Source organism: Oryctolagus cuniculus, chromosome 6 (genome assembly GCF_964237555.1).
Source record: "Oryctolagus cuniculus chromosome 6, mOryCun1.1, whole genome shotgun sequence".
Taxonomy (NCBI): Eukaryota; Metazoa; Chordata; class Mammalia; order Lagomorpha; family Leporidae; genus Oryctolagus; species Oryctolagus cuniculus.
Window position 1 is genome coordinate 18497803 of NC_091437.1, and position 23398 is coordinate 18521200.

Sequence of the window (23398 nt, forward strand, 5' to 3'; positions counted from 1 at the left end):
CCCATGGAGTCCAGTTTTCATGTGTTCACTGTGTCCTCTTCTTGGATGTAGTGGGGATTGAGGTGCATCCTGGGAAAGTGGGTGCACTAGATTGGCATGCAAGAGGTGGAGTTAGGTTGCACCTCTACAACAGAAACCATGGAAAATGTCTTTTATTCCCTGACTCTTTGTGTAGCTCTGTATCATTGCTTATTTAAGAAGTTCTTTTCTTCTCCAAAACCCTAATCAAATCTCTTCTGCTTATTTTTCTTTAATACTTTTGTATCACTGGATTTAATAAAGAAAAGCAAGGAGGTCTTATTTTGAATGTTATTCCAGGAATACATTGCCCGAGCTGCAATTCCTGAGTCCAGAGGTGTAAGTAACACGGGTCTCTGAGGACTTCCCAGCCAGCACTGATTTATGTGGTCACAAGTGTAAGTTGGAAGGTATCAGATTAACTTTTCCCATTTACTATGCATTATGATTTTATATGCATAGTTGTGCCTCATTATTGGATTTGACATTCCTTAATTACCAACTAAAACTATTTCTCAGCTTGTTTTCCTCCTGTTGGAGTTGTATGTTTAATTACTAATTTTACTGCTAGGGTTCTTGATGTCTCTGTATAAAATAGATGTGATATAATCATATACATATCGAATGTTTTCTAAATCTACTTTGTCTTTTTGGTTTAACTTCATTTAGTTTTCCTTTCAGAGTTTGCAATAACCTGTTTTAAAAGTAATAATGTTTTGTAATTAGTTATTTTAAAATTTTTATTTAATTTTATTTGGAAGACTTGGAGGCAGACACACACACACACGCAGAAAGAGAGAGAGAGAGATCTTCCATCTGATGACTCACTCCCCAAAGGGTTGAATCAGACTGAAGCCAGGAGCCCAGAACTCTTTCCAGGTCTCCCATATGGATGGCAGGGACTCAAGTACTTGAGCCATCTTCTATTATCCCCCAGTGTGAGGCTAGCAGGAAGTTGTGTTAGAAGTACATGAGCTGGGACTTGAACCAGGGATTTGGATATGAGATGAGGGTGTCCCTAAAGGAGAGTCGAATCACTCTGCCAAATGCCTGCCCCATTAGTTATGCTTTTAAGGTAGTTATTTTATCAGTTGAGAATATTTTGGTAGAATCTTCTTCAAATTAGAATGTCTGCTAGTAGAGAGGTCTTTACAAAGAATCTTGATGTTGCCTTTGACTCTAATTATTCAAAAATGTCAACTAATCCCTCAGATAAGAACATGAATTTAATTCTTATTTAATTTGCAAATACTAAAAACCATCTATAATTAATAGCTTTTTACATAATGGAACCAATAAAACACCTTCACTACGTGTAACAATATAAAACTTACTAGAATAAAAGAGAAGTTCTACAGTTAGTTTCAGTAAAACTTTGGATGAAAATAAAATGGCTTAAATGTTACTGTTTATTACAACCAAGCTAGAAGTCAGAGGTGACAGTTACCCAAGTATTTTCTATTCTGTTAGGAATTACAGTCTGCTTACTTTTCTGTTTTTATTCCTTGATCCGTTGCTTTCAGATATTTTTCTACTATTTCATTTTCCTTTCAAACCACAAAAATTATATATATTAATATTAATGTCACACATATATAATATGTATCTGTGATGAATTTGGAGTAAGATTTTCACCATCTTCCATTGAAATTTATATTACATTAAAGCATGAATGAACTATTACACTGAATGGCAATATTAATTTTAACCGGAAACAAGTATTGCAAATTCCAGTACAGTTGATCTCGGAGGGTGGAAGCCATGGAGAAAAGTAATCACGTGGAGACACTGAGAGTGTCCTCTTATTTCACCTCCAGTAGGAATGGGCAGGGCTTCATTCCTGATAGGTTTTTGCCATTTGCCATCCTGGACATCACACCTCTGGGGCTGCTGCTTTTCAGAACCTGTTTATTTCCCTTCTCAGCAGCACCTTTATACCGTGGGGCCCACTCCTAGTCATGGGCTGTCTCCTCTCTAGTTGAACTTGAGTGGTGGTCTCATCCATTCTCATGGCCCAAATGCCAGTTATCTGCCATGGACGCCAGATTCTACAGTCCCAGTGCAGACCTCTCCTTTGAACTCCAGGCTTGTATATGCAGCTACCTACCTGTCATGGCAGCATGAGAGCAGATGTATCCCATTTACATTCCAGATGAACTGATTTTTTTCCTTTGCTAGTTCGCCTTGCTGCACATCACTCTATATTATTGATGGCTAACTGTTGAGTTACATCTGACAGGGATTGAATCATATTGTGATCCTCATATTGCAAATTTCTCCAGTTGCTTCAAACTGCATATGCATATGGGTTTACCCTCTATGCCACAGTGCCGGCCCCAAATGTTATTTATTTATTTATTTTATATGATTTATATCAACAGGGCTGACATGGCTCAGCGGATAAACCTGCAGCCTGTGACACGGACATCCCTTATGGGTGCTTGCTTTTGTCCCAGCTGCTCCACTTCTGATCCAGCTCCCTGCTAATGTGCCTGGGAAAATCAACAGAAGATGGCCCAAAGTATTTAGGCTTCTGCCACCCATGTGTGAGACTCAGATGCAGCTCCTGGCTTCAGCGTGGCCCAATCCTAGCTGTTGTGGCCATCTGGGAAGTAAACCAGCAGATGGAAGATATTCTCTCTCTGTGTGTGTGTGTGTGTATCTGTGCTTGTATCACTCCCTCTGTCTTTTTTTTTTTTTTTTTTTTTTGACAGGCAGAGTTAGACAGAGAGACAGAGAGAAAGGTCTTCCTACCATTGGTTCACCCGCCAAATGGCTGCTATGGCCGGCGCCACCTATCCAAAGCCAGGAGCCAGGTGCTTCCTCCTGGCTTCCCATGCAGGTGCAGAGCTCAAGCACTTGGGCCATCCTCCACTGCCTTCCTGGGCCACAGCAGAGAGCTGGCCTAGAAGAGGAGCAACCGGGACAGAATCCGGCGCCCCAACCGGGACTAGAACCCTCAGTACTGGCACTGCAGGCGGAGGATCAGCCTAGTGAGCCGCGGTGCCGGCCACCCCCTCTGTCTTTGACTTTCAAATAAATAAATACATCTAAATAAATATTAATATCTATTAAATTTTGAGAGCATATGACTTAGTACTCTATTGTCCTTTACATTCCTAAGTTTGAAGTACTTCCTAATAAAGGTTGACAAAGGTAATAAAGCATTTTCCATCTTGTCATTTTCTGCCAGTCTGTCCCAGATCCTTACAGTGTTACTTTTCCTGTAGTCCCTTTTTTCAGCTTTTTCTGCACGGTAAAGATGCTTTTTGTTTAACATCCACTGCCATGCTTTAAAATCGAAGGAACGCAAGCCTGAGAGACATTTATAAACTCGAGACCATGCTTGTACAGTGACAAGAATGAAGAAGTGGGCAGGGAACCCATTTCATGCTGGAAAAGCTGATTGTAGCAGGGCCATGAGAATATTTGTTATGTATATCAAATATAAAAGGCTGCTTAAGGTGCAGATTCAGGGGCCGTGTCCCTTAGTGGCTGGGAACATTCTGGACTTTTTATAAAAAAGTCTGAGAGTTACCAGTATTTGTAGGTGCCTGGATTGGCTCAGTGCTGAGAGCTCTACTGGTGATTGAAATGTGTATACGGAACTTTAAATATTTATCAGTGATGTTGATGAATGATACATTCTGTAGGTGGAATTTGGAGTTAAATGACTCTTAATTTCATGTTTTGAAGTTCTCTAGTATATAAATGTCTTTTGTAAAACATAGTGCATGAGTGTAGTATCCCTGATGTGGTCTGGTATGTGCAGAGAGCTTTGGGTTGCAGAGTTTATACTATATTATTTCAGCTCTTTAGTTGTATATGTTCTCCTAAGGCAGCCTCTAATAAATCAGCATGAGTTCTTATTAGTGTTTTCTTACGCGCTAGTGGGACATTTATAAGAGAGTAAGGAAGGGTTAGAAGGCTAAAAAGTCAAGCATGTTCTTTAGGTTCTCCCTTGTCATATACACATCTGCATCTGAGGTTTCCCCGGTTAAGAAACGGGTCATGCAAGAAAGAACTCTGCTGGTACGAAGTTTATTCCTCTTTTTAATTGGGAGAATAGCATGATAAATTCTTGGATATTGCTTAATACCATTCAGAATGTGGTGTGAAGAACTGTCCAAGGACCATAAATGGGTAAAACAGACACCACTACCTCATTTTGCTGATGTGGGGGCAAATGAAAAAAAGAACATAAAAATCTAGCCTAAGTAAACTCCTTAAGTATTGCATTTCCTTCTCTCCAGGACATTCTCTGACCCATAGTATGTACTCTGTAAATATTGTCAAGTACATTAGCTGTTATATGCATTTGATTTTTAATTGAATCCTAAAAATAAGTTGCAGCAAGTTTGCCATGTCTGTGAGTCCCCAAGCTGTGGTCCTTTAGTAGTTTGCTCCATTAATCTTGTTCCCATGGCAACATGAATTTGCATCTACTCTCTAGGGGTGTGTAGGAGGTTGGCAACGTCTCTGTCAATTGTGAGGTCAACCTGGCAGTGATGAGTGCTTCCCCAATCTGCAGCTGTGCAGCCTCCTCAGTGGTCTCATTGAGTTCCACTTATGGCTGTGCATGAGATAAGTGCTGTGAGTGGACAGCACTATGGTGAATGGCCCTGAGAAGTCACGGACCAACTAACCCTTTAATAACTAGGTGTGTGAGGAGCACACATCGAGTGGCAAGTTGGAAGCTGATTTTTAGTGTTTAAAAAATAATATAGGTCAAGCAAAGTTAATAAACCTAAATTTGTCTCTGGACTCAGTATGGAACAAGTAAAATTCATTTGCAGCAAAAGAAAGTCACATTGTTATGACTTCTGAGAATCCTGATTGATGAAGCTATGGAAATGTTTCTGTGCTGTTGAATTTAACAAAATTTAACAAAAAACACAAGCACATGTGTTTGATCATCTTGCATCGCAGTACTGCATTTTTCAACTTGAGCAGTGTGGGTTAGATACAGATAAGGGTGTTCTCGGAGCAAACCGGAGAAGAGCTTTTTCCTGAGAGTTAATTCTGATTTTTTTTTTTTTTTTTGAGGAAGGAAAAGTATGCAAACTCAAACTTTTCCTTTCACCTCATCAGCCCTTTCTCCTGGGTCTCCTTTGCTGTGCTGTTGTCTGCTTCTCAAGTTCCCTGCTTTCTTGAGTTTTAGTCTTAGAGACACCTGTCTCTGCTCCTTGGGCACTCGGGACTGAAATTACAGCATTATCCCGCATTAGCCCATGTTCCAACATCACACCATGGACACCCTTGGCTTGTAGCCTGCTGATGTGGAGGAGAGTCCAAAATAAATCTCCCATGTACTTGCTTTCTCCCTGTCATTAGTACAGCCACCATATGTTGCTTCATCATTCTGGCCACCGTGATCTTGCACCTGGACTGTTGGAACCAACTTCAAACTGACCTTCCCCACTGCCCCCTTGTCACTCTAACGTTCTGTTTTCCAAAGACAAACAGGAATGGTCTTGTTCAGAATTTATGTCATATTGTGCTCTCTGCTGTCAGCTGTTTCAAACTATGCTTCAAGTAAAACCTGAATGTCTTATTCTGTTCTTGAGAGCCATATCTGAATTACACCCTGCCAACCTCTCTGTTCTTTTTTTGGGCTGTTGTATATGTGTGTCTATGTATGTATCTGTGTGTCTCATGTTACTGCCTCTGCTCTATGCCACTTGGCAGGTTTTTAACGGAATCTTTGCTTATCCATGCATTTTTCTCACTGACCTTACATCAATGCCACCATTATTTATTATTTTTGTCTTTTAAAAGTAAATGGTTTTTTTTTTTTTTAATTTTGGAGGCATAGAAAGAGAGAGAGAAAGAGAGATCTTATCTGCTGGTTCATTCTCCAAATGCCTGCAAGAGGCAGACTGGGCCTATTGGAGGTTATGGGCTCTGAATTCATTCAAGGTAGGACATATGGCTGGCAGGGACTTAGGTACACGAGCCATCATCCGCTGCCTCCCAGCGTCTACTCTGGGAGGCAGCTGGAGTCAGGACCCAAAGCCAGGAGTCAAACCTAGGCAGGCACTGTATGTGGGGCATGGTGTCTTTGGTAGGCTAAATGCCCACTCCTGGGTATTGCTGCGGTTACTACAGTAGCCTTCCAACGAGTCTTGTATCTCTCCATTCTAGGCTTTCTTCAGCATCGGACAGTAGGCTAGGTCATGTAGGTACTTCATTTACAAGTTCAGTGCTTGCTGTAGGAATTATAATGGAAAAAATAAAATGTGCTGCCCTTTGTCTCTCTTCCTGGTTTCTGCCTTCTAGGACCAGCCCTGCTTCTCCTGCTACTTGTCTCTCTATTAGTAAGCAGGATAGCTGTATTACTTAGTCTTTATGTTTCATTTATTTAAGTGCATGTTTTACTGTTTCATAAACACATGAGGGAAAAAGCATAGATTGTTAGAAATAACAATTTTAACTTGAACACTTTAAAAATATTTACCTGAAAGGCAAAGAAATAAAGAGAAAGAGAGAGAGACGGGCCCTATCCAGTGGTTCCCTGCCCAAATGCCTGCAGTGGCCAGGGCTGTGCCAGGGTGAATCTGGGAGCTGGGAACTCAGTCCAGGTTTCCAGTGTGAGTAGCACGGACCCAGTTACTTGAGCCGTCACGTGCTGCCTCCCAGGGCGCACAGTAACAGGAATTAATAGGAGTCGTGAGCAGAGCCTGGGCTGGAACAGACACACTTTGATATGGCATTTTAAACACTAGGACAAATACCTATCCCCAAAGTGTATACTTTAGTGAACACAAATAGATATATTCAGTTCCTAGCGTGTTTCTCCCAGATTCGTAGCCTTGGTGCGTGGCACCCCTCTGCCTGCGACACCATCTCTGTTCTCCCACTTAGGTTCTTCTTTTGTATGGCTGACTTCTTCTTGGACTTTAGGGGATGCCTCAAATGCTGTCGTCTTTGAAAGATTTTATTTAGCCACATTCTCTAGCATCTCAACCTTCACTTTACTTCTTTCAGATCTTTACTCGTTTCTTTATTGCACATTTTATAATTCATCTGAATATGTGATGTTTGTCCGCTCTCCTGGTATCTAAGGTCCCTGAGGACAGAGAATGATCCGTTTCCATGTTCGCATCTTCAGTGGCTTGCATCCTGCTCCATGCAGGTGTTCAGTAGGTACATTTGTAACACACATTAGTCATCAGGACGATACAGGGAACATGCTAGTGTTTGGCTAGACCGATTGACAAATAAATGGATTTAAAATAAAATCTATACTTTAAAATTTTTCATAGACATCCCAAAGTACTAATTAAGAATAATTATAAGCATAAGAAATCACAGTAACATGAGTGGATTCAAGAAAATATAGGAAATTCAATAGTTTTCTTGATATGAGCAAAAATCAGAATATAAAGTGAGAAACGTGACAACAGTGTCGGTGATTTGGGTAACTAAATGTCAGATTGGGACTCTGTCTTCCGGTTTCCCGGTCATTACCACTTTGCTTTCCTTGATTCAGCATACAGGCAGAGAACAGCTGCTACTGATTGTCAGGCTTGAGATGCTGTTCAGTTAGGGCAGTTTTAAAGTACACTTTGGAAGTGTGTGGTTTTTTTTTTTTTTTTTTTTTTTTTTTGGACAGGCAGAGTGGACAGTGAGAGAGAAAGGTCTTCCTTTGCCGTTGGTTCACCCTCCAATGGCCGCCGCGACTGGCGTGCCGCACTGATCCGGTGGCAGGAGCCAGGTGCTTCTCCTGGTCTCCCATGGGGTGCAGGGCCAAGCACTTGGGCCATCCTCCACTGCCTTCCTGGGCCACAGCAGAGAGCTGGCCTGGAAGAGGGGCAACCGGACAGAATCCGGCGCCCCTACAGGAACTAGAGCCCGGTGTGCCGGCGCCGCTAGGCGGAGGGTTAGCCTAGTGAGCCGCAGCGGCCTGGAAGTGTTTTTAAACCGTATCTCTGTCACGTGTCAGAGAGAGAGAGACAGCAGGGGAGCAGTGTATTAAGAAGTGGAGGAGAGATCATGGTTTTTCCTATGCAGGAGTGAAATCCGTTCCAGGGTGATTGTTATGTGAATAAACCGTGTCGGTGTTAGAAGTGTGCACCACGAGGAGCCGTCTCGCCTGCCCAGGAGAAGGTGGAGGGCTGAGAGCCGGAAGGAGGACTCTGATCGGGGCCGTGTCTGAATGTGAGTCCCGGAAAGTGATGGTGCTGGAGAGAGCCCCAGGGACTCCTTCTAGCAGCTGCTTCCCGTGTGTCCTTCCATTCCCGCTGCCAGGCCTTCCCTCTCCTCCGCAGGCCAGGTCTGTTCCCACGCCAGACCTTGGCTTCCCCCTCTCCGATGCTCTCCCTCCATGACCGGGCCTGGCCACCGCTCGCACTGTCTGCTCAGGTGTCTTTCCTCCAGGGGGCCGTTCCTGCCGCACTTCCTACTCGGCACTACCTGAATTCACTTTATGCACATGTAAGTTTTCAGTAAGTAGACAAGCCTCCTGGGATAGAGTGAAACAGGAGTGTTTTCTTTAAGTTTTTTTTAAAGTTTTTTCTTTTAAGGTTTTCAGAAACACCCTGGTAGATTTAGTTACACAAAGTCTCTGGTAATTAAAATATTCATTCCTGGATCATCACACCTTCCCAGTCGACATCACTGTAACATTCCTCTGCCACGTTCTCCCTGCATTCCAGCTTTCTTGCACACTAATGGTAAGCAGTGAGGTAGGGAGAAGGGAGCCCGAGCCCGTTACTCCTCCTGGAGTTTCCAGTCCGCCTACGCAAAGCTTTCTCTGGCTTCTCGAGGACTGCTGCTGTGTGGGATGCTGGAGAGGAGAGAGCTTGGGTGCGTGGCGGTGTTTGTGGAGAGCTGTTGCCGAGTGCTTGTGATGGATGCTCTCTTGTGCGCCACGTAGGTGCATGTCTGGGAGACTGTTCCTGGGAGCTGCCCTTCAGCCCCTGGGCGGGGGTTCTCACGCTTCCTCTTGGAAGACTCTCTGTTACCTTCTGGGTGGCCACTTTCAACTCCTGTTGGGTATCTATCTGTTGAGATGCTGCCAGTTCAAGACTTCATTGCGGTGTTTTTGAATCTTTTTGTTTTTCACTCTGTGAGGGATGGGACCCAGCCTTTCTATTGATATGAAATTTTAGATATTTCCCATCGGTGAGGTGTTGTGTTTGATATCCAGATCTGCAGTGCAAGATTTTTAAAGATGAGGGTTATTTGAAATAACAGTCCTATGGCAGGCCTAGCTTTTCTCAGGCAGCCTCATCAAAGCAGCTTGTGCTTGAAGCCAGCCAGTCTTTGGTTTGAATCCTGTTTCCTTTTGCACTGATTTGTGATCTTAGGACACAGTCGATCTCTTGTACACTAATTCTTTCAACTACGAAATTTGTGAGATTAGCCTAAGTGTCCCAAAATTGGTGTGCAGATTAAGAGAAACAGTGCATATGATGTGCCTGGTGTACAGGCAAGCTGTTCTCTTCTGTTACTGTTGTCTTAGAAATATTTTGAAGTCAATTTGAAAGGAAGGTGTGGAATTATGTAATTTTAGCCTGGGTGACTGGATGAAAGACAGGGCTATGAAGAGAGATACTTACGCGGTTGTAGAGAGGAGGTGCTGTTTTGTGAAGGATGGTCCAAATGAGGGCAACAAGGAGTGTGTCTCCCAAGAGGAGCCAGGGACTGCAGGTGGAGGTGGGGATCACTTCCTTAGAGGGGGTTTCTCGAGATATTGAGAGCGACAGATGCCGAGAAAGATTGCAGGTCTTAGATCAGCCTGGGAAAGGGGAACATGCTTATTTAAAGAGTAGACAATTAAGGCAATGCAAATTTGAGAAGAAAGAGGCCAAAGATCACATACCTTAGAGGAGAAAATAAAAGGAAATTGTGGGTGACCTCAGGACAATTTCTTAAGTTTGGGTGTGTGGGGATGGGGCCAAGAATGTTGGTAGAGACTTGAGTACAGCATGGGGAACACACAAATATAGAGTGACATATTGAAACCAAAAATTAACAAGGGATACTTAGCCTGCAGGCCCGACAGTCACAGAACTCCCTCTGTGATTTAGAGCAAGCCATATCATGTTTCTAAGGCTTTATTTTCTTGATTTAAAAACTCTTCCAATGCCCAGACGAGCAGTTTCCTTCTGTCATTGTGATTTTATGATTCTCTTTGAAGACCTTTGGCCAAGAAAGAAGGTCGTTGAGCATATAAGGAAGGCACCATGGGAAATGTTGGATAGAAGAAATGGCAGTGTGATTGTGCCCCAGGTGGAGTGAATCAGTGCTCTTCAGAGCACTGAGTTGATGTTTTATTTTATCACAAAAGAGAATAAGTCAAGTCCATTGAGATAAAAGCAAGGTACCCTTTCATAAAAAATATGGACCAGACCAAAGCCCTCCCTTCCAGTGGCCATGGTCTAATCAGAGAGCCCTGAACCAGTAACTATAGCAGACCAGGTTTAGGTGGCTGGGCAGGACATTGATTCCTTTGGAGACAGGAGAGGATCTGCTTAATTTTGAAGAACTGGTAGCCCTTTACAGCATGAGTGACCTTCTGGGAAGAAAAGGATACAACACAAGGAAATGTTATCCTGAAATATGTTAAAATGTGATATATGTTCTTAAAATTTGTTTGCTATAGGTGTATGTGAAATCTGAATAGGAAAAATAACAATGGGGAGGTAGGCAAGAGTTTATCAAAATTTTGTACCTTACATATCTTTGTTTAGGGTTGGAGAAACATTGGGTGGTATGCATCAGGAGAAATGTTTTAGAATGATGAGACAATAGGATATATGTGGCAGAGGAAGTATATTGTCACACAAATTTATATGTAGATATAAATATGGAAATACGTGAGAAGTCACTCCCAGTTATAGAAATATTGAAATAACGTTTGATTTGGATAAAACAAAACAAAGATATGGTACTACAATTTATGCCAAGTCCTACATTATGTTTATATTTCAAACTATATAATGCTTTACTAGAACATGACTATGCCGCCCTTCTCCCCGCATGCCAAAACCCTGAAGAAATTAAGGTCAGACTTACATAGAATTTCAGATGATGCAGGGAATCAGACATTTGTGTTAAATGTTTTGATAAGCATATGCTGATGCCAGTTCCTATTGCTTACAAATAAGACACCTGTGCCTAAAGTGGCTCACCAATGTTTTCATACACCTTACATTGGTGTATAACCAGTGGCCTGGTTATTCTAGGATATTCAAGCCATTGGGTTTCATTTAACCATCAAGAAAATTGTCTTTTTTTTTCCCCCAGTTACATAGATTTGTTTCCATATGTAGTCATGACATGTTTCCAAATAGTTTAAATCAATCTGAAAAAATTTAAAAGGGACAATCCAGGAGAAAAACCCTTACATAGCTTGCACTTGTTTTAGATAATGTATTGTGTTAATTCAGATAATATTGTCTTTCCTTCTACATATGAGAGAGTAATGTTTACACTGAAACAAATGCTGCCAAACTGTGGACTGCGGGACATGGGGGCGCCAGTGCAGAGGTTAATATGGGTCCGTGTTACTCCACACCCTGTAAAACCACAGTGTGGATAACACAGTCCATTTTGTTAATGGAAAATGTGAGCCTCCTGTGGGATACACAGAACTTCAAGGTTTTCTGCCATTTGCCATACTGCAAGCCAATGTCTGGAGAGGCACAGAGCCCCGCGGGAAGGCTGAGTGTGCCGAGGGCAGGGTCCTGCTCTCAGAGTGGGTACCTTATGACTCTTGGTGCTAAATATGATGCAGAGTGACCTGAGTCTGGCACACACGGTCAGACAGTAAGCATGTGTTGAATGAGTGAATCACTGTTTATAATTATAATTATTCCAACATTTTTTCCTTTTTAAAGTAGCCTTGTTTTTTTTTTTTTTTAAATGTCTATAGATAATTCTAATGCAAGAATTTTATGGAAGTTTCTAGATCCTAACTAAGCAAAATGAAAACCAAAAGATTTATGTTAAATAATACTTAATGTTCTAATAGGGAGACACCAAAATTAATAGATGTTGATGCTTTGGTCTCTTGTGAGTTCAGTCTGCACTTAAATGTTTGAATGTTTTGTTTATTATGGTTGTCTTTGTTAATAAAACTAACAGTATTTATTGAATATAAAACCCCATGATAAAAACATTACATCTATTTAAAAATTTTTTCCAGACCACTGTATAAAGTTTTTGTATAGATAAAGGCACTGTAATTTTCTCATGGTTGCATGGCTAGCAGTAAGCTATGAACCCCTAAAATCTCTTCTTAAGGTTTTAAATTTTATATGCTAGTATGCAATTGAGTTTTATAAGGTTTGTTATAAATGTAGCTGTGTTTTTAATATCTTGAAAGAATATATTTAATCACAAATTTGTGATTTAGGTAACCTCAGCATATTTACCTGGTAAGTTCAAACTGAACATCATAGTTATGATTTTAATCATAAGCTATACACTCCGTTTTATTTGTGACCTTAGATATTGAGTGGATCTCTAAACTAATGTGAAAGACAAGAATAATACATTTCTATGTGTTTGCAATCTGGATGAATGAGACATAATGTGAAATTATATATGCTCAACTCATGAGGACGTGTACTACATCTTTAGTGGCTGCTATTTCACATTTTATGTTTAACATTCTCTTGTTTCTCAAAAAGTTAAGCACAGTGGAAAATTTTAGGGATTTCATAAAATCACTTTAAAATTCAAGATAGTTTCAGTGTGAGAAAAGTAACACATATATGGAACTTAAAAGAGCTCATTGGAAGTCATTAAAATTACACAAAAAACATTTTTCCCAAACATATCTATGCCTCATATTTTTTAAAAATAATTATAGTGGATCTTTTTTACATTATCCTGTAACCAGAAATGTGTGTGTGTGCATGTATGTGTGTAAGAGAGAGAGGGACAGAGAGAGGAGAGAGACATACATGGAGGGAGGAGAGAGGAGGCAGGAGGACAGATGGAAATGGAGAACTTGCTTATTCTAGTACCTGAGAATTTTATTGGTGATGTAAAAAATTCAAAAATTAAAATAGAGATTTTTAGATTTAAGTTGCATTGTGATGTCAGTTATGTACAAAATGAAATGAAGCATCATTGGCAAATGCCTGATCTTTCTGTATAGAAAATGCAATACACTCTAATAGTTGAAACAAAATTTTTAAAAAAACTATACTTTCAAGGAAAACATAATCCATTCTCAGGATATATTTCTTTTTCTTAATTTGCAATTTAGAAAAAATATCAAATCTTAAGAAATAAAGTATATTATTATAGTGCTACTTATGCGTGGGTCAAATTAAAGTGAATTATATGTAAATTTCATATTGTTAATGAAAACAGAAGTAAGAAATTTAATATTAGCATATTGGGTATTAATTAGCACATTTTGTGTGATTATTTTTTTCAAAAATACTACAGAGATAACATCATATGCTGTTTCTATGCATTAATGATCTTTTTCAATTTTTATTATTTAAATATAAAGTCACAATTCCATGTGGAACACTATTTTCTACTTGCAAGTAAATTTGTATTTTAACAGAGGAAAGAAGTGAATAGGCTTGGCCTCAATACTATAAGGATAGCTACTTGCTATACATTATTTTTATTGACCATAATCATATTTTACAATCTTTAACCCTCTGTCCACAACTGGATGCCTTTTAAAACATGGCACTACATGAAATGACTTGTTTATTATGTAAGTGATGCTTCATTTTTTTTCTGGTTTATTCTGCAAAGGTTTTTAAAATGCTGACTAAAAGATTGTAAGAATATTTTGTAGGTTCATTTCCGTGCTGTGTCTCCTTGCTTTGCTGTGTTACATGGATTACTTTATTAAATAGTAACTGTCAAAACATTGGATTGTGTGGTATATGCAATTAAAAACGGTGTCACTGTTTCTGTACATGCTGTACATGAAAGTGATCCCTTGGGTCTCCCAAAATGAGCCTTTAACATTCCAGACTCTTTACTGTGCATGCTGCTGGCATCTAGCCTCCCACCCACACATGCGAGGACTCAGTAAATGGAGCTGATGCTAGTGCCATAAAGTACATAAAGATGAAGTTCCTAAGTGGGAAGATGGCAGCCTTACCAGGGGTTGCTGAAATTTATTCACCTAGAAGGCTGTGTACATTTGTGAAAGCAAGCAGACTGCATACGTAGCAGAACCTAGAAAGTACATTCTAAGTGACATTTCTTACATGTCTTTTTGTGTTATGTATTGCAGATGGGGTTCATACAGCTCAATGAGGACTTCATATTTATTGAGCCACTCAATGATACAGTGGCCATAACAGGTCACCCTCACCGTGCTTATAGGCAGAAAAGGTCCACGGAGGAAAAAGTCACAGAGAAGCCAGCCCTTCACAGTCCTTACTGTGGTGTCATTTCAGGTAATGCCCTGTCCTGTAAGGATTTCACTGCATATGTGATGTCCGCTGAATTCTTTAAAACATTTGCCCATCAATCTGGCCCTCTCATCTACCTGTCGCTCCCCCATTCGCGGAGGAACGACACAGGACCCTGCGCTGTTCTTTTGTCTGCTCGGCCCTTCCCGGGTTTGCTGCTGGTCCTTCCCGGGTTGGCTGGCAACCCCTCCACCTCTGTGGAGGGGCAGCTCCCCCTGCCACTTTCCCCACTTCCGCGGGGGAGTGGCCCACCGCCGGCCGGCTCTCTCGGGGGCTGCTCAGATGTTATCCGGATGTTCCTGGTGCATGTTGTCTCTCTCCTCCTTTATAGTCCTCTTCCACCAATCCCAACTCTGCTACCCACACGCCAAGCACGCTGCTCTCCTCCAGTCAGGAGCAGGTCCTACAGTTTATTGGTCGAACTGGAGGCAGCTGCGTAGAAGCTGTTTACTCCTCTCCCAGCACCATATTGTGGGAGAGCAGATGCATAGAATAAGTCTTAATTCCAGTAACTTAGTCTAGTCCGAGTTGCTCCCCACACTACCTACTAGCATTATTTATGATATAGAATCTGTTTTTGGTTAAAATTAACTAAGTCTATTTTAGAGTTTTAGTTTTATTGGAAGCATGATTACATTTGAATATCAAAGAATGGAAACTAAAAAGGATCTTGGAGATTAACATAACACGCCATATACCTTTCTTGATCCTGTTCACTTCCCTGGAATAGAAATGGCACTGAGAGAACTGCACATCTCCTGAAACTGAATACCAAAATAAGCTCATAGCTTATTTTAGGCTACTTCTGTGAGAACATCACAGATATCTCTTTACTTTGGCTAGAAGCATCATTTTTTTTTACCCGATCTAAAAAGTCATCGTGGAGGTTAACATTAGTGGAATTAGAAGACGGTTAACGGTTTATGCTTTAAAGTAGATTTTTACTTCAAAATTTTAAGATAAGTATCTGAATCCCTAAGTCTGGAGTTTTTCAGAAGCTCATAAACATTCCAGCCATCAAATCCTCATCTCTTTTGGCTGCCAGTGCTTGACAGAAGTGAAATGAGGGTGACTGCTTCGTGTACTTGCTTGCTTCCGTTAGGCAGAGATCTGTGACATTTGCAGGAATGCTAAGGAAAATGAAAGAGTTCTGTTACATTAACAGAACTTGAAAGTCACAGCCAACATTTAAAAAAAATTAGAGGGTTTCCTAGGAAAAATCTTTAGACATCTAATCCAGAAATCTCAGTGAATATTCAGTACTGTGGGCAATATTTCCAAGAGGACATGTGAATTCATGAAGAATTTTTGGTTTAAAGACTAAATTTTAATGTAGTTGGTGCCAATTCTAAAATTGGTTACGACATTTGAGGCTAGTTTAGGTTGTCAATTGTGGCAATAAATAACATTTGCAGAGGCCATAAGATGTTCATGTCATTGATTGCCTAGGGTGTTCAGATTCAGATAAAGATTACAATGTGTTAATATTTAGAATATATTTATATGAAATTAATCTGTGTTTTCAAATGTATGTATGAAAGCTTGTGTTATCAATCTGTATAGGAATTATCTTTAAAAGTGGTCATGAGTCTCTCTGTCACACTATTCAGTGTACATATTCAAGTCAATTTAATAATATATCCCTCATCCCTATTCTAAGAACTGTAGATACAAAGGAGATAAAGATACCTCAACTGAAGTTACAGTGTTAGCAATAAGTAGAAAACAGGATAAGAAAACTTTGGGTTTGTGAAATGATAAAAACAACAACAAAAACTTGGATTTAATTTACTTAGAGATTTTTTGTGAGTTTTGCTGACAGTCTGCTGTTTACTTTTGGATGAGTATGTTTCAGCTGTTGTAATCACTCACATCCACTGAGGATGAGTGTAGGCTTTGCATGCCGTCATACATGGAGAACAGTTTTCTTAATTTAATAAAGCATAACTGCAGGGTTTGTATTTGGCAGAAATTAATCATAATGTTTCTGATAGGTTTTTAAGGTGAGACTGTTGAATGTTAATGTTCACTCGCTTGTTTCAGGGACTGGTATGCAAGCAGTGTTAGGCTATGATCACATAGATGATTTACTAAGCTCATCTGTTTTAAGATGCTTTTAAAGGCCAGAAATTCTAAAATAGTTTAGGAAGTAATAGTTCTTAAAATAAATAAATATTCATTCGTCTGAACTGATACGCGCAACTGTAGCTCTCCTATCTTGCTTCAGGCTTATGTGTTGGCATATTAATACCATGGCTCAACTTTAAATAATGTTAAGGTATTTATCTCTATAAAGTAGAATTATGAAATTCACTTATCTTTAGTCTGAATTTTCCACTCTACCCTTCTCATCATTTTAATGTTTTTGGCAGATTAGAATGTTTATATGTGTTGATTGCATGAATTTTCCCAAATAGAGATCTTCCTATTTTAGGACGAGTTTCCTGTGTTATTTATAAGTGATGTAGAGGAAGGGAGGGCACATGAGGTTCAGACAGAGGCCTCAGGTTCAGGGCTCGGCTTTGGTCTCACTCCAGCTAGGTAATCTTGTGCAATTCCCTTAAACCTTTGAGCCTGGGCTTCTTTATTTGCAACATAAGCACAGTTGGTCTCCTTACAGGAATGTTGAGCTAAATGACACAGCTCCTATTCTCAAGAGGTGAAGCATATGTTATTTTAGACACACTGGTAAGTCAGCAAGTATACTGTAGTGTAATAAGAATTGCAAGAGACTCAAGCTTTTGAGGGTGGGTACTTGATTCTCAAAGATCAAGTAAAACTTATCAAGACTAGGGGGAGAAGAAGGAAAGGGGTGTGCAGGTTAAGATCATGGACTTTAGGTTCAGGCTGCCAGGGTTCACATCTCTATGCTACCGCTTCCTTAACTTTATCTCTCTAATGACCCATTCCTAATACGGAAAATGGGGTAGTGATACCTGAACTTGAAGACTGTCCTTAGAATCAAGTGAGATTATGTGTGACAATTAAAAACCTATGTGGGTATTGTCACATACATTGTTATATGTCAGTGGGGAAGATGTTTCAGTGAAAAGAAACACCACACGTTGGCCGGCGCCGTGGCTCACTTGGCTAATCCTCTGCCTGCGGCACCAGCACCCAGGGTTCTAGTCCCAGTTAGGGCGCCGGATTCTGTCCTGGTTGCCCCTCTTCCAGGCCAGCTCTCTGCTGTGGCCTTGGGCCCTGCACCCGCATGGGAGACCAGGAGGAAGCACCTGGCTCCTGGCTTCGGATCAGTGCAGCATGCCAGCCGTAGTGGCCATTTCGGGGGTGAACCAAAGGAAAAGGAAGACCTTTCTCTCTGTCTCTCTTTCTCTCACTGTCTAACTCTATCTGTCAAAAAAAAAAAAAAAGAAAGAAAGAAAGAAAGACCACACGTGAAAGTGTAAAGGCATGAGAAAGCATCAACTGGAAAGCAAAGACAAATGTCAGCACTTAACCAGCCATGCAGAAGGAATCACAGGTTGAATAAAGAAGGACTTGTGAGTCCTGGCAAGGACTTTTTCTGCAAGTTACAGTATCAGTTTGTGTCACTTACCATTAGTGTACACTGAAGAGGAATGGGACTCAGAATTAAAAAGAGATTTATGGAATTTATAGTCAAGGTTTGAGCAGGGTGGAGAGATCATTCCATTCTTTTTTTTTTTGCCAGGCAGAGATAGACAGTGAGAGGGAGACAGAGAGAAAGGTCTTCCTTCCCTTGGTCCACTCCCTTAATGGCCACTACGGACGGCACTGCGCCGATCCAAAGCCAAGAGCCGGGTACTTCCTCCTGGTCTCCCATGCAGGTGCAGGGCCCAAGGACCTGGGCCATCCTCCACTGCACTCCCGGACCACAGCAGAGAGCTGGACTGGAAAAGGAGCAACCAGGACTAGTACCCAGTTCCCCAACTGGGACTAGAACCCAGGGTACCAGCACCACAGGCGAAAAATTAGTCTAGTGAGCCACGTCGCCGTAGAGATCACTCCATTCTTAGAAGTGACTTACCGGCTGGCGCCGTGGCTCACTAGGCTAATCCTCCACCTTGCAGCGCCGGCACACCGGGTTCTAGTCCCGGTCGGGGCGCCGGATTCTGTCCCGGTTGCCCCTCTTCCAGGCCAGCTCTCTGCTGTGGCCCGGGAGTGCAGTGGAGGATGGCCCAGGTGCTTGGGCCCTGCACCCCATGGGAGACCAGGAGAAGCACCTGGCTCCTGGCTTCGGATCAGCACAGTGCGCCAGCCGCAGCGGGCCAGCCACAGCGGCCATTGGAGGGTGAACCAACAGAAAAAGGAAGACCTTTGTCTCTTTCTCTCTCTCACTGTCCACTCTGCCTGTCAAAAAAAGTAAAAAAAAAAAAAGAAAAAAAAAAAGTGACTTATGCAGGCCACTACTCCATCCCTAACTGGAGTGCAGACTGGAGTGCAGACTGTTGCCGGTGTTGGGAGCACATTATGAAGAGCACGCACTGAGCACTGGAACACATTTTGAGACGTCCTCTCTCACAGTATGAACTGTGTTTCACACGTGCACATGGGTAGAAACTGTTCACAAGGTTTAGGAAAGGAAGAGCAGGCTCACAGAGCTGAAGACAGTGAGAACATCAAAGGAAACCGCTCAATGAAAAGGCTGTTCCATGTTCATGATTTTCACACACAGTGGTCAGCCTGTGTGATGGAGGCTACCAAGAAGTGGAGAATCTCCCAGGTAACCTACTTAAATGTAACATGAAAATAATGACATAAAAGGCTGACAGATGGGGCCAACACAGCTGTCATTGGCTGGGGCGATAAGGGAAAGAAACTTGTGTGTCCCACTTTACGTGATCTGTCTACTGCCCTTATAGACTGAAGCCTTTGTCAGCTCTTCTTCTGGATTCTGTTTTAGTCCTTTTGTTAAGCCTCTGTCTCCGCTATGGTCATGTCTGCCTCCATGTGTTCACTCTCTGAATGTTGTCTTTCTCAGGATTCTCTTGTTTTCTTTCTGCTTCTTGTTCCACATAATTTCCCACACTGATAAGATCCAAACTCTGTCTCCATTTCAGCCATCTCCTGACTTCCAGGTGTGTAGTAGCTTTTATTCCCATGTCCCTCAATCACCTCAGACTTTACAAATCTGAAGTTGAACCCATCACCTTTGCTCTCAAACTCCTCTGCTCATATCCCTCACTATCTTCCTAGTCACTGGAAAATAAAAGACAAACCCAACAGCAGAGAGAAATAAGCGGCAGTGACACAACACTGTCATCCGAGCCCCTACCTTTTCTTCCCCTAGAGTCTGAATGATTTGCTCACAATGCGTCCTCCCTTCTAATATCTTGCCCATCATCTCTTTCTGTCCCTATCATTTTGGCTGCATTGGTACAGTAAGAACATTTCTATTAAATTTACTGTATACCAGGAGAAGGTGTGTTTATAGGTATTATGCCTTTTAAAGATGTATTCATTTATTTATCCAAAGGCAGAGTGACGGGCCCGTAACAGCCAGGGCCAGGGACTACATCTGGCTGTCTTACATGGGCAGCAGCAACCCAGTTAACTGGTCCATCATCCGTTTCCTCTCAAGCACTTTAGTAGCAAGCTGACCAGAACTGTGAAATAGCTCTAAGTGTGAAATACGTGTAACTGGAACCAGACACATCAATATTGGGGTGCTGGCATCCTGCTGCATCACAATGCCTGCCCCTTTTTTTATTTTTTCTGTAATGCTTTGAGGTAGGTATTGCTTCTATTCCTACATTAAACACCAAGAAAATGAGACCAAGGAAACTGGAAGACTGAAGTAAACAAGCTCATCTTTTGTAAAGTCAGAGTAGGAATCACACCCCTCCTGGACCCCTGGTATCTCTACCCAGTTTACATTTTACTGGGATTACTTCTCTTAATTGCATTTTTTGGTATATGCTTGATTTCAGTTTAATATTCTTATAATCTGGTTTCCCCATTTTCTGGGAGGTACATTTGCTAATATTTCTTTCTAGGATTCTCTAGACCTTCTGAGTAAAATTCGTGCTGTTTACCTTAGCATTCACGGTAGGTAGTCAGTCTGTACTGAAAGCACGCACAGTGGGACCAGCACCACTGTGACGCTGGCATTCCATATCAGAGTGCTGGTTCAAGTCCCGGCTCCTCCACTTCCAGTCTAACTTCCCGTGTTAATGCAGCAGGAAGGCAACAGGTCCTGGTGCAAGCACTGGATCTCTGCACTCACAGGGGACACCCGCATAGAATCCCTGGCTCCGGACTTTGGCCTGTCCCAGCCCTGGCTGTTGCTGCCATTTGAGGAGTGAACCAGCTGATGGACAATCTCTTGCTCTCACTTGCGCCCTGTCTCTCTCTCTTGCCCTCACTCTGCCTTTAAACATGAATAAATAATAATAATAATAAAAGCACATACAGCTTCTGTTAAAATGCTTATTTAGGGTGAGGGCGCTGTGGCATAGTAGGCTAAGCCTCTGCCTGCAGTACCATATGGGTGCCAGTTTGGGTTCGTGTCCTAGCTGATCCTCTTACAGTCCAGCTCTCTGCTTGTGGGTAGGAAAGCAGTGGAAGATGGGCCAAGTGCTTGGGACCCCGCACCCCCAGGGTAAGCTTCTAGCTCCCAGCTTTGGATTGGCCCAGCTCTGGCCATTGCGGTCATTTGGGGAATGAATCAGTGGGTAGAAGACTTATCTCTCTGTCTCTCTCCCTCTCTCTCTGTAGCTCTGTCTCGCAAATAAATAAATAAAAATATTTTTTAAAAAATGCTTATTTGTAGACCCTGTCTAGATACAGTAAGAGTTATTGAAGCTGGGAAACAGGGCATCGCCATTGCAACATGGACTCTGAGATGTGGTTCCAGTGTATATTTAAATAGAGAAACATTTGAGTCCAAAGAGAGCTCTCATTTCTGTCCCTGTGTACCATACTCGTTGAAGTCTCCAGGAATCCTGGCTTGCTCCAAGGTTTCCCTTTCTTTTCCTGTAACTGCTCATCCTTCAGCAGTATCGAGGGTGGTCTGTTGCGTGTACAGGATATTCTACCCCCCAAGTCTTACCTCCGCATCCCTTTCCAGTGCTGCCGTTGTACTTGTGCTCGTGCCACAGTTTGGAAATGTTGATTCATCTGTCTGTCTCCTACGCTTCTGGAGGACTGGGGTGCTCAAATAGGGCTGAATAAAGTTCCGGCCGCAAGTCTGCATTGCATAGTAGAAGTATTACTGACTGTGCATTGGATCCTATGAACATAAACAGGAATAAAATTGAGTCTCCAAGGCAAAAATTCAGGAAATGATAATCTTTGTGAAAAGTAGCAGAGTAAAATGAGATTTTGATAATATGAAGAACAACCAAAAAAATTTTATGACATTGACAGTTATTTTTTCTGTTAGTTTTTGCTAATGGTTTATGCTATTTGGAATATAACTAAGCAGATCTTTACTTGGTAAAATTGAGATACATACATTTTTCCACCAGATCTTTTGTTGTTCTTGTGTATATACCAGGCTGGCTAGTCATTTCTTTGCCAAATGGAGTAGATATCCATGATTCCTAATGAGTCTGAAATTGTAAAATGGCCTTGTTCTGTTAGGTCACAACATTTCCTGGATCTGTGTTATTTTCCCTTATCTTCCGTGCCCATCAGAATTTAGGCCCCTAAGTCCCAGGTGCAGCTCAGTGCTTGTCCTTTTTCTGTGTGTCTGTCATGTGAGCCCCAGTCTGTCTTTCCTCTGAGCTCCACTGCTTATTCCAGTGATATGGTGATCTACTGATATAGAGGAAGGAGATTATAGTGCTTGTTTTTCTATTTTGTAGCCTTGAAATGCAATTCTGTTTCCTCCTTTATGAAGGAAACTATCCCAGAAGGCAAGGAAATCGATGCAGGCAGTGGTTTCATCAGATTCATGCAGAAATGCATGAATAAAATTAAGTTGCCTTAGGAATTTTCTTGTGTTCTGAATGTCAGTCAGTGCCTTTAATATGACCAGTGTCTATTTACTCTAGATTTTAGTTCACTTTATTTGATAATTGGAATGCATTACTTTTAGTTTATTAAAAGAAATTTTGGGGCCAGGGTTGTGGCATAGCTGGTTAAGCCACTGCCTGCAACACTGGCATCCCATACAGGTGTCGACTTGAGTACTGGCTACTCCACTTCTGATTCAGCTCCCAGCTAATGTGCCTGGGAAAGCAGAGGAAGATGGCCCAAGTTCTTGGCCTCTGTACCCATATGGGAGACTTGAATGAATTTCCTGGCTCCTGGCTTTGGCCTGGCCCACCTGTGGCCATTGTGGCCTTATGGGGAGCTAACCAGCAGATGCAAGATCTCTCTTTCTGTAACTCTGCCTTTCAAATAAAATAAACAAATCTTTCAAAAAATCAAAATTTTACAGAGAGCATAGTGTATACTGATAGAACTATTTTACTCCATTTAAGTGTAGGAGTACCCATTTAAGAGACAAACTAACCATAGAGCTATCTGAAAACATATTTCATGTTTCTTTATGACAAAATTCATCACAATAACTATCACGCATTTCCCCTTTAATAGGAGTTAGATGTTGGACTAAACAAACTGCATGGACATGTGCACACATCTCTTTATGTAATTTTTACCTGTACACTAACAGAAGTAGAGAGATGAGAATTTTGTTCCTCAAATACAAAGCCAGTAAATGGCAGAGCCAAGATTTTTACCATGCGTTCTGGCCACAGGGACTTGATTTTTAAGAATTTACTTGTTGGGGTCAATGTGGTGGCATAGTGAGTTAAGACATTGTATGCAACACCAGAATTCCATATGTGCACCTGTTTGTGTCCTGGATGCTCCACTTCTGAATCAGCTCACTGCTAATGGCCTGGGAAAGGCAGCAGAAGATGGATCTCAAGTGGTTGGGCCCTTGCCATCCGCATGGTTCTTGGCTCTGGTCTGGTCCAGCCTTGGCTGTCAGGCCATCTTGGGAGTGAACCAGCAGATGGAAGATTTCTGTCTCTGTTTCTCCC

At 41.6% G+C, this 23398-nt stretch overlaps 1 protein-coding gene across 4 annotated transcripts in view; it reads left to right on the forward strand.

The window, feature by feature from the left end:
• The window catches only part of ADAMTS19 (ADAM metallopeptidase with thrombospondin type 1 motif 19), a 223286-nt gene that overhangs the window by 38115 nt on the left and 161773 nt on the right, over positions 1 to 23398 (forward strand). For all 4 annotated transcript variants that reach the window (XR_011389707.1, XM_051844182.2, XM_051844183.2 and 1 more), the window contains one exon: positions 14243 to 14408. Coding sequence is in view for 3 of the 4 variants with exons in the window: in XM_051844182.2 (XP_051700142.2) it covers positions 14243 to 14408 (166 nt within the window). In the remaining variant the exon portion in view is untranslated. The remainder of the gene's footprint in view (positions 1 to 14242; positions 14409 to 23398) is intronic.